Genomic DNA, 12,724 nt, shown 5'->3' on the forward strand with positions numbered 1-12,724 from the left:
CACATAGCAGATTTGTTTTTTTGCGAAGTTGTTAGGATGCTTGGCATTCCTAAAACCATTATAACTAATAGGGATGTTTTATTTTTAAGTCACTTTTGGCGGTGAGTTTTGTGGTCCAAACTTGAGACCAAACTTTTATTTTCTACTACTTCACATCCACAAACGGATGATCAAACTGAAATAGTAAATAAATAGTTGGTACATTATTAAGTGCTTTAATTGGAAGGAATGTTAAAACTTGGGAAGATATGCTTCTATTTGTTAAATTTGCTTATAATCGGAGTATACATTCTTCTACTGAGTTTTTTCTTTTTGAAATTGTGTATGGTTTTAATCCCTTAATTCCACTTGATTTGTTACCTATTCCTATAAGTGACGTTTCTAATTTGGATGGACATTAGAAAGCAAAAATGGTTAAAGTAATTCATGAAAAAGCAAGGCAGAACATTGAAAAGAAAGACGCAAGATTTCATTTGAACCCGGAGATTGGGTGTGGGTTCATATGCGCAAGGAACGATTTCCATCAAAACGGAAATCTAAGTTAGATGTTCGTGGGGATGGTCCATTTCAAATCATAACCAAAATCAATGAAAATGCCTACAAAATGGACCTACCAGGTGAGTATAGTGTTTCGGCTACATTTAACATAGCTGATTTATCCCCTTTTGAAATTGATGTAGGAATTGATTCGAGTATGAATCCTTTTGAGGGGAGGGGGAATGATGCAAACAAGGCTAAAAACACTCAAGATACTCAAAGAGTATCAGAAGGTGACTTGGAGCAAATTTCGATTGATGTAAACACAAATATAGTTCCAAACCTGGAAAGTTTCAGCGGACCAGTAACAAGATCAAAGGTAAAGAAGCTTAAAGATTTGCTCCAAGTTTTTACTCAAAACATGTGGATGATGGGCTGGCCAATTGTGGAAAGTTCAAATATGAGCTTTTTGAACAACCCAAATTCGTAACTTTAATTGGATTTAAGTGATTCGGAATAATTTGGGCTTGTTTGTGATGCAAAAAAGGCTAAAAACACTCAAGATACTCAAAGAGCATAAGAAGGTGACTTGGGCCGAAATTAGGCTAATCTAAAAAGTTTCAGCGAACCAGTAACAAGATCAAATGCAAAGAAGCTTAAAGAATGATCTGAATGCTTATCTTGAATGGGAGCGCAAGGTGGAGCTTATTTTTGAGTGCCACAATTATTCGGAGGAGAAAAAGATAAAGCTTGCGGCCGTAGAGTTTGGAGAGTATGCCATTGTGTGGTGGGATCAACTCATCACAAGTAAAAGGAGAAATGGAGAGAGATCTATTTCCACTTGGGCCGCAATGAAGGCTATCATGAGAAGGCGCTTTGTTCCTACTCACTACTATAGGGACTTACATCAAAAATTGAAAGACTTTATACAATGGAACAAGAATGTAGAAGACTACTACAAAGAGATGAAGATAGCCATGATAAGGGCTAATATTGAAGAGGATAGGGAAGCTACTATGGCAAGGTTCTTAAATGGCTTTAACAAAGACATAACCAACATTGTAGAGCTTCAACATTATGTGGAGGTTGATGATATGGTGCACATGGCTATAAAGATTGAAAGACAATTAAAGGAAAAGGGCAACACAAGGCAAGCCAACACACTTACTCGGCCCAAAATTCCAATTGAAGACCAAATTGGAGGGGAGATAACAAGGTTGTCCAATTCAAAAGAGATGACAAAACTAAGGCAAAAGATGCTAATGATAATAAAAACAAAGGTATTTCTAACTCCCAAAATCCTAGAAATAGAGATATCAAGTGTTTTAGATGCTTGAGTTTTGGTCATATTGCATCTCAATGCCCAAATAAAAGGGTAATGGTGATGCGTGGTGATGGTGTTGAAACGGATTATGAGAATGATGTGGAGGATGAAATGCCTCCTTTGGAGGATTGTAGTGATGGGGAAACGCCTATGGAAGGTAGATTGTTGGTTTCTAGACGTGCTTTGAATATGCAAGTAAGGAATGATGATGAGGGGGTTAAAGTTACAAAGAGAGAACATTTTTCATTCTAGATGTCTAATGAATGGAAAATTGTGTAACTTGATTATTGATGGGGGTAGTTGTGTAAATGTGGCTAGTACCTTATTTGTTGATAAACTTGGTTTGGAAAGTACAAAACATCCTAAACCCTATAAGCTGCAATGGCTTAACAATAGTGGAGAGGTGAGAGTTTCAAGTGAGGGTGCCTTTTACTATTGGGAAGTATAGTGATGAGGTGATATGTGATGTAGTTCCTATACAAGCTAGTCATATTTTGCTACGTAGACCATGGCAATAGGATAGGAGAGTGATGCATGATTGGTATCTCAATAGGTACATGGTAAGAAAAGAGGGAAAAAAGTATACTCTTCTTCTTTTAACCCCTAAAAAAGTTTTTGAAGACCAAATGCAACTTGAAAAGTCCCATGATGAATTCGCACAAAGAGAGACTGAGAGAAAAAGAAAAGAAAAAGAAAAACAGAAAAAAAGAGAGAGAAAATTAGAGTGGATAAATGAAGATCAAAAGGAAAGAGAAAGAGAGATGCATTCGACCATAGAAAAGAATGAGGGAAAGAAAAGGAGCTTTTATGCTAAAATGAGAGATGTGAGGAAAGCTTTATTTTCTTACAAGCCAATGATTGAACTCATGTACAAGGAAGCTTGTTTCTCAACTAACGAACTTGACCCTTATTTGCTAAGTGTTGTGGTTGAAGTTTTGCAGGAATTTAGTGATGTTTTTCCCAATGATCTACCTTAAGGTTTACCACCTTTGAGAGGGATTGAGTATCAAATTGACTTCATTCCCGGGCATGCCATACCAAATAGACTAGCCTATAGGAACAATTCTGAGGAGACCAAAGAGCTTCAAAGGCAAGTGGAGGAGCTCTTACAAAAAGGCACATTCGAGAAAGTTTAAGTCCATGCACAGTGCCCGTCTTATTAGTACGCAAAAAAGATGGTAGTTGGCGTGTGTTGATTGTAGAGCTGTCAACAAAATAACGGTAAACTATCGACACTCAATAACTCTACTTGATGATACGTTAGATGAGTTGCATGGTGCTTGTGTATTTTCTAAAATTGATCTTAAAAATGGTTATCACCAAATAAAAATGAAACAAGGAGATGAATGGAAAACTGCTTTTAAAACAAAACAAGGGTTATATGAGTGATTGGTTATGCTATTTGGCTTAACTAATGCGCCAAGTACTTTCATGCGTTTAATGAACCATGTTTTACGTGAATTTATTAGAAAGTTTGTGGTTGTCTACTTCGATGACATTCTTGTGTATAGCAAATCTATTGATGAACATGTCATGCATTTGAGGCAAGTGTTTGATACATTGCGCAAATTTTAACTATATGCTAACATGAAGAAATGTACATTTTGCATTAATCGTATCATTTTCTTAGGATATGTCGTGAGTGCAAAAGGAGTTGAGGTCGATAGTGAAAAGGTAAAGGCTATTCAAGAGTGGCCGACACCTAAAAGTATAAGTGAGGTGCGTAGTTTTCATGGTTTGACAAGTTTCTTTAGGAGATTTGTAAAAGATTTTAGTGTCGTTGCTGCCCCTTTAACTAAAATCATGAAAAAAGATAAGGGGTTTGTTTAGAGAAAAGAACAAGAACATGCATTTTCCTTGTTGCAAGAAAAGTTATGTAATACGCTTTTATTAAGATTGCCTAATTTTGATTTAACTTTTGAAATTGAATGTGATGCCTCTGGGCTTGGGATAAGTGTTGTTCTTATGCAGGATAAAAGACCCATTGCTTACTTCAGTGAGAAGCTCAATGGTGCACAATTGAATTATTCCACCTATGACAAAGAGTTTTACGCTTGGAAAGAGCATTAAACATATGGCAACATTATTTGTTACCAAAAGAATTTGTGATTCACACCGATCATGAATCTTTGAGGCATTGGAAAAGGGCAAGGCAAGCTTAATAAATGACATGCAAAATGGGTAGAATTCATAGAGTCCTTCCCATATGTGATCCAATATAAGCAAGGAAAAGAAAATGTGGTAGCTGATGCGCTTTCAAGAAGGTACTGTCTTATCTCTACTCTTTCTACAAAATTGTTGGGATTTGAGCATTTCAAAGAATTGTATGTGCATGATAGTGATTTTTCAAATGTTTATGTGGCTTGTGAACATGGGGTATTTCAAGACTTTTATAGGCATGATGGTTTTCTATTTAAAAAGAGAAAATTATGTGTGCCTAATAATTCTATTAGGGAGTTGCTTGTTCGTGAAGCACATAGTGGTCGTTTAATGGGACATTTTGGGATTGGCAAAACTTTGAGCATTTTACATGAACATTTCTTTTGGCTTAATATGCGCAAACATGCTAGAAAATTTGTGCGCAGTGCATCTCATGTAGGCAAGCTAAGTCTAGAGTTCAACCACATGGATTATATATGCCATTATCCATTCCTACACATCCTTGGGTTGATATTTCTGTGGACTTTTTGTTGGGTTTGCCTAGGACTAGAAAAAGCCGAGACACAATATTTGCTGTTGTTGATCTTTTTTCCAAAATGGCACACTTTATACCATGTCACAAAACAGATGATGCACACACATAGCGGATTTGTTTTTCCACGAAGTTGTTAGAATGCATGGCATTCCTAAAACCATTGTGTCCGATAGGGATGTTAAGTTTTTAAGCCACTTTTGGCGAGTTTTATTGTCCAAAATTGGGACCAAACTTTTATTTTCTACTACTTCACATCCACAAACGAATGGTCAAACTGAAGTAGTAAATATAACACTTGGTACATTATTACGTGCTTTAATTGGAAGGAATGTTAAAACTTGGGAAGATATGCTTCCATTTATTGAATTTGCTTATAATCGGAGTATACATTCTTTTACTGAGTTTTCTCCTTTTGAAATTGTGTATGGTTTTAATCCCTTAACTCCGCTTGATTTGTTGCCTATTCCTATAAGTGACATTTCTAATTTGGATGGACATAAGAAAGCAAAAATGGTTAAAGCAATTCATGAAAAAGCAAGGCAGAACATTGAAAAGAAAAATGAACAAGTAGCATCCCATGTCAATAAAGGAAGACGCAAGATTTCATTTGAACCCGGAGATTGGGTGTTGGTTCATATGCGCAAGGAACGATTTCCATCAAAACGGAAATCTAAGTTGGATGCTCGTGGGGATGGTCCATTTCAAATCATAGCCAAAATCAATGAAAATGCCTATAAAGTGGACCTACTAGGTGAGTATAGTGTTTCGACTACATTTAACATATCTGATTTATCCCCTTTTGAAATTGATGTAGGAATTGATTCGAGGATGAATCCTTTTGAGGGGTAGGGGAATGATGCAAACAAGGCTAAAAACACTCAAGATACTCAAAGAGCATCAGAAGATGACTTGGAGCAAATTTCGAATGATGTAAATACAAATATAATTCTAAACCTGGAAAGTTTTAGCAAACCATTAACAAGATCAAAGGTAAAGAAGCTTAAAGAGTTGCTCCAAGTTTTTACTCAAAAACATGTGGATAATGGGCTGGCCAATTGTGGAAAGTTCAAATATGAGCTTTTTGAACAACCGAAATTCGTAACTTTAATTGGATTTAAGTGATTTGGGATAATTTGGGCTTGTTTGTGATGCAAACAATGCTAAAAACACTCAAGATACTCAAAGAGAATCAGAAGGTGACTTGGAGCAAAGTTCAAATGATGTAAACACAAATACAGTTCCAAACCTGGAAAATTTCAGCAGACTAGTAACAAGATCAAAGGCAAAGAAGTTTAAAGAGTTGCTCCAAGTTTTTACTCAAAAACATGTGGATGATGTGCTGACCAATTGTGGAAAGTTCAAATATGAGCTTTCTAAACAGCCCAAATTCGTAACTTTAATTGGATTTAAGTGATTTGGAATAATTTGGGCTTGTTTGATTCTTATTGATAATGGATGAATAAGCCTTGTTTATGGGCTGGATTAGTTGAGTTGTTTTAAGTATTTTGGATTGTTTTATTTTAGTTTGAGTTAATTAAGCCCATATAGTTAAGTATAACTCATTTTCGGCTTAAGTCTTGTCTTAGTGTTATTACAAGAATGAGCCCATAACTATATGGTGCCACAAAAAATTAGTGGTGTTGGTTAAGAAGATTGGAGTTACAAGGAGTTACATAACAATTACATGCCTATAATTAGCCAAGTTATTGTTGGAGTTATAATTGTAATTACCACATAATTAACCTAGTTATTGTAGGAGTTACAATTGTAGTTGTTGTATTGTAACTTATCATTGATGTCTTTGGCTAATACCAAAGGAACTCTTATTTGTGGACATCAAGAGTTGTAATCAAACATTTCATAATGAGAGCTTTTTGGCTTTATTTTCACTTTATGCACAAGGTGTTGATTTGGAATACAATTGTTATCACTTGTATTTTAATTTTGATTTCCTATTTCAATTGTTCTTGGTGCTTATTTGGATTGGGTTCAAGGGAAAGCATTTATCTTTCTTGGGTTCTCTTTAACTTCTACCATCTGGGTGATTGAACAAATTTGATTCTTTTTTTATTTGTGATCTAAATTTCGTTCTAAACCGATTGAAGAGTTCTAAGGTTCAAGCAAGGGTCTTGGCATTCTGCATCACTATGTCAAGTGTGTGCTCTCCATTGTTTAGATTGTTCTAGTTTGCTTCTAGAGTTGAATTCATGTATCTTGTTTCTTCAGGAATTCTTCGTTATCGCTAATTAAAATTGAGTGCATAGTGATAATTAATTGTTGTTTGAATTGACCCTTTTGTATAAAGTTATAAAAGATTTCTTGAGTGGTAAAAAGCAAGAGAGTGTGAGCTCCAAAGAGGGTAAAAGCCAAAATTGAGTGAAACACGAGTGCCCATACTACGAGAGTAAACATGTGAGGGAGTGATTTGTGAAGTTGCAATCTATTTTTTTTGTCGTTAAAATTTCAGATTTGAAGATGGAGCCACAAGGGAGTGAAAGAACATCAAAAGATCAAGAATTCATCCTCAAAGCAATGCAACAACAATTTGAGAGGATTAAACTAGCTATTGGCAACATGAATGAGAAACTAGAGAAACAATAACGTGAGTTAAATTCCATGAGAAGGGAAGCTTCCCAAACCAATCCAAGGGCAAAAAGACTTCCAACACCACTTTTTGATGAGGAAGTGGAGGAAGAATTTGATGACCAAGCTACTTTGGTCAATGAAGGTTGAAATTATGGTAGGGGTCGAAACGATCTTGATAAAAACATCGGGAGCATCAAAATGAAAATCCTATCATTTCTAGGCAAGAATGATCCGAATGCTTATCTTGAATGGGAATGCAAGGCGGAGCTTATTTTTGAGTGCCACGATTATTCAGAGGAGAAAAATATAAAGCTTGCGGCCGTGGAGTTTGAAAAGTATGCTATTGTGTGGTGGGATCAACTCATGACAAGTAAAAGGAGAAATGGAAAGAGACCTATTTCCACTTGGGCCGAAATGAAAGCTATCATGAGAAGGTGCTTTGTTCCTACTCACTACTATAGGGACTTACATCAAAAATTGCAAGGCCTTATACAAGGGAACAAGAGTGTAGAAGACTACTACAAAGAGATAGAGATAGCCATGATAAGGGCTAATATTGAAGAGGATAGGGAAGCTACTATGGCAAGGTTCTTAAATGGCCTTAACAAAGACATAACCAACATTGTAGAGCTTCAACATTATGTAGAGATTAATGATATGGTGCACATGGCTATAAAGATTGAAAGACAATTAAAACAAAAGGGCAACACAAGGCAAACCAACACCTATTCGGCCTAAAATTCCAATTGGAGGCCGAATTGGAGGGGAGATAACAAGGCTGTCCAATTCAAAAGAGATGACAAAACCAAGCCAAAAGATGCTAATGATAATAAAAACAAAGGTATTTCTAACTCTCAAACTCCTAGGAATAGAGATATCAAGTGTTTTAGATGCTTGGGTTTTGGTCATATTGCATCCCAATGCCCAAATAAAAGGGTAATGGTGATGTGTGGTGATGGGGTTGAAACAGATGATGAGAATGATGTGGAGGATGAAATGCCTCCTTTGGAGGATTGTAGTGATGGGAAAATGCCTATGGAAGGTAGATTGTTGGTTTCTAGGCTTGCTTTGAATACGCAAGTAAGGAATGATGATGAGGGGGTTAAGTTGCAAAGAGAGAACATTTTTCATTCTTGATGTCTAGTGAATGAAAAATTATGTAGCATGATTATTTATGGGGGTAGTTGTGTAAATGTGGCTAGTACCTTTTTGTTGATAAACTGGGTTTGGAAACTACAAAACATCCTAAAGCCTATAAACTGCAATGGCTTAACAATAGTGGGGAGGTGAGAGTTAATAAGCTAGTAAGGGTGTCTTTTACTATTGGGAAGTATAGTGATGAGGTGACATGTGATGTAGTTCATATGCAACCTAGTCATATTTTGTTGGATTAGACCATGGCAATGGGATAGGAGAGTGATGCATGATGGGTATCTCAATAGGTACATGGTAGAAAAAAAGAGCAAAAAGTATACTCTTCTTCCTTTGACCCCTAAACAAGTATTTGAAGACCAAATGCAACTTGAAAAGTCCCATGATGAATTCGCACAAAGAGAGGCCGAGAGAAAAGGGAAAGAAAAAGAAAAAGAGAAAAGAAAAGAGAGTGAGAGAAAATTAGAGTGGAAAAATGAAGATCAAAAGGAAAGAGAAAGGGAGGTGCATTCGACCATAGAAAAGAATAAGGGAAAGAGAATGAGCTTTTATGCTAAAATGAGAGATGTGAGAAAAGCTTTATTTTCTAACAAGCCAATGATTGTACTCATGTACAAGGAAGGTTGGTTCTCAACTAACATACTTGACCCTTATTTGCCAAGTGTTGTTGTTGAAGTTTTGCAGGAATTTAGTGATGTCTTCCCAATGATCTACCTCAAAGTTTACCACTTGTGAGAGGGATTGAGCATCAAATTGACTTCATGCCCAGGGCTGCCATACTAAATAGATAAGCCTTTAGGAACAATCCCGAGGAGACCAAAGAGCTTCAAAGGCAAGTGGAGGAGCTCTTACAAAAGGGGCACATTTGAGAAAGTTTAAGCCCATGCACAATGCTTGTCTTATTAGTACCCACCCAAAAAAGATGGTAGTTGACGTATGTGTATTGATTGTAAAGCCGTCAATAAAATAATGGTAAAATATTGACACCCAATACCTCAACTTGATTATAAGTTAGATGAGTTGCATGGTGCTTGTGTATTTTCTAAAATTGATCTTGAAAGTGGTTATCACCAAATAAGAATGAAACCAGGAGATAAATGAAAAACTGCTTTCAAAACAAAACAAAGGTTGTATCAGTGGTTGGTTATTCCATTTGGCTTTACTAATGTGTCAAGAACTTTCATGCATTTAATGAACCATGTTTTACGTGAATTTATTAGAAAGTTTGTGGTTGTCTACTTCGATGACATTCTTGTGTATAAAAAATCTATTGATGAGCATGTCATGCATTTGAGGCAAGTGTTTGACACATTGTGCGAATTTCAACTATATGCTAACATGAAGAAATGTACATTTTGCATTAATCGCATCATTTTCTTAAGATATGTCGTGAGTGCAAAAGGAATCGAGGTAGATAGTGAAAAGGTAAAAGCTATTCAAGAGTGGCCGACACCTAAAAGTGTAAGTGAGGTGCGTAGTTTTCATGGTTTGGCAAGTTTCTATAGGAGATTTGTAAAAGATTTTAGCACCATTACTGCCTCTTTAACTGAAATCATGAAAAAAGATAAGAAGTTTGTTTGGGGAAAAGAACAAGAACATGCATTTTTCTTATTGAAAGAAGAGTTATATAATGCGCATTTATTAAGATTACCTAATTTTGATTCAACTTTTGAAATTGAATGTGATGCCTCTGGGCTTCGGATAGGTGTTGTTCTTATGCAGGATAAAACACCTATTGCTTACTTCAGTGAGAAGCTCAATGGTGCACAATTGAATTATTCCACCTATGACAACGAGTTTTCTACTTTGGTAAGAGCATCAGAGACATGGCAGCATTATTTGTTACTAAAAGAATTTATGATTCATACCGATCATGAATCTTTAAGGCATTGGAAAGGGTAAGGCAAGCTTAATAAACGACATGCAAAATGGGTGGAATTCATAGAGTCCTTCCCATATGTGATCCAATATAAGTAAGGAAAAAAAAATGTGGTAGCTGATGCGCTTTCAAGAAGGTACGGTCTTATCTCTATTCTTTTTACAAAGTTGTTGGGATTTGAGCATTTCAAAGAATTGTATGTGCATGATAGTGATTTTTCAAATGTTTATGTGGCTTGTGAACATGCAACATTTCAAGACTTTTATAGGCATGATGGTTTTCTATTTAAAAAGGGAAAATTATGTGTGCCTAATAGCTATATTAGGGAGTTGCTTGTCCTGTCAAAAAAAAAATTGAAGTAGAAGGTTTTTTTTTCATTTTCATGAGTCGGCGCTTTTATGTTAATTCGTACTGTACAATTCCTTTGTTTGTGGGATCATTTTCTCACAAGAGGTAATGAAAAGAGTTATGGAATGGATTACTACCTATGCCTAGATCGCGTATAAATGGAAATTTTATTGATAAAACCTTTTCAATTGTGGCCAATATCTTATTACGAATAATTCCGACAACCTCGGGAGAAAAAGAGGCATTTACCTATTACAGAGATGGTGCGATTTGATTTTGATTATCATTATTTTTTTTTTCTTTATTTACCGCTCCCCGTCTTAGGAATAGGAAAAAGACATATGATTCGGGGTATAAAGAAAAAAGATTATTGAAATAAATCTACGCTTCTTGAAGGTGAAGTTTATAATATAAATAAAACAATCCCTTCTGTCGTGTATCCACGATTAATGCAGCCTTAGATGCTTCAATTGTTGATTCTAGTATTGAGCGAAAGGTTACACCTATGGTTTTGGATTGCAGGTCAAAAATCCCTACTACACTAATACCAATAGGCGGCATAGGGGAAGAAGCACTACGCCTAGAAATCAACAACACAAAAACTTTGTTCTAAATTACTCCTTTTCCTTCATCGGGATCGGGACTAAGAAAAATGGTTGGGCCAACAAACATCCATCTCGTTCGTACTTTGGATACCCGTATAACCATTGAAGACTGTTGAAGTGACTAATTCCTGGAAATTAAGGGGCGTTGAGAACAAAGAAATTGTTGGAGTTTCTTTTTTGATTTTTATCTAGTATCACAACACGCTTGGTGTTAAGAAAAGATCTTTTGCAGGAAGGTTGGCTAGAGATTTCTTGTAAAAACATTAGCCCCGCCCAGTTCATAATGACATCAACCTTTTTCCATATATTATTCTCATTATGCACATAACGGAGGAGCCGTATGAGATGAAAATCTCATGTACGGTTCTGAAACGGAGAATTCTTTAAATCGAATAACGACCGTAACGGATGTCGGCTCAATCCGAAGGAAATTATGCGGAAGCATTGCAGAATTATTATGAAGCTATGCGACTAGAAATTGATCCCTATGATCGAAGCTATATACTCTATAACATAGGCCTTATCCACACAAGTAACGGAGAACATACGAAAGCTTTAGAATATTATTTTCGGGCATTAGAACGAAACCCGTTCTTACCCCAAGCTTTTAATAATATGGCTGTGATCTGTCATTACGTGCGACTATCTCCACTATAGAAAAAAAGGAAAGAAAGAGCAGCTAGTAAATTTAATACTAGAAAAAAAAATAGGCTTTCTACATATGCATCGTCCAAAAAACGATTTTTATCAGCTGTAGCAAAGAAATAAACTTCATAGAAGTCGAACTATGAAGAATAGATATGCCTAAATACTTTATTCTATGGATAAAGGATCTAATTGATAGAGGAAGCACCGTAAAGATCAATTAGCGAGGTTTTGGGCCGATACAATAAGAACTGCTTATTTATGTCATGATATGAGATAAAAGTTCGGAATCAACTTATGTAATAGAGTCGATCCCTTAAGGTATTGAGCAGCGGTGTAGCATCAGATCCTAAAGACAGTAGGTCTTTTTATGAAGAAAAGTCTTTTTCAAAGATTCTATATAAATTTCTATATGAAAACGAAACCGAGATAGTTACCTTTCAGAAAATTCTAACAATAGTCGAAATGCCTATGCTTTATTTATTTTTTTTTTTTTTCTGAAGGTGGGAGAAAAGATAAGCTAAAACTGATTATTATATTAATTTAATCAAAATTCAAGTTTGAAACTCATGTAATCAATCTATTTTGGTTAACCCGAGAAAAAATAGGATATCTATGAGAAATCTCATTCAATTAGATATGTAGGTTAAAAAAAGGGACACCAAAAGAATTGACTGTCGAGCCGTATGAGGTAGGAAACTCTCAAGTACGGTTCTAAGGGAAGGAATTGACCCGCCTATTCCGACCGGGGAGAACAGGCCATTCGACAGGGAGATTCTGAAATTGCAGAGGCTTGGTTTGCTCAAGCCGCCGAGTATTGGAAACAGGCTATAGCGCTTACTCCTGGTAATTATATTGAAGCGCAGAATTGGTTGAAGATCACGAGACGTTTCGAATAAGAACTTTCTGTTTATTTTTTTTTTTGAATTATATATATTTGATTTGTTATAATTAAAATTAAATTAATTGTTTGTTGGCCCCATCAGTCAAATAAAACAGATTCTTTCTAGGGG

General features: G+C 35.8%; 1 protein-coding gene across 1 annotated transcript; it reads left to right on the top strand.

Annotated features, from left to right (window-relative positions):
• The first annotated feature begins 10,802 nt into the window (after positions 1 to 10,802).
• On the top strand, positions 10,803 to 11,476 carry LOC148254939 (uncharacterized). The gene is made up of 2 exons (XM_088219753.1): positions 10,803 to 10,812; positions 10,952 to 11,476. The coding sequence occupies exons 1-2, from the start codon at positions 10,803 to 10,805 to the stop codon at positions 11,170 to 11,172; spliced, it is 231 nt and encodes a 76-aa protein (XP_088075879.1). The 3' UTR covers positions 11,173 to 11,476.
• The last annotated feature ends 1,248 nt before the right edge of the window (positions 11,477 to 12,724 follow it).

The sequence above is a fragment of the Carica papaya genome, chromosome 5, assembly GCF_054855325.1.
Source record: "Carica papaya isolate Zhongbai chromosome 5, ASM5485532v1, whole genome shotgun sequence".
Lineage (NCBI taxonomy): Eukaryota > Viridiplantae > Streptophyta > Magnoliopsida > Brassicales > Caricaceae > Carica > Carica papaya.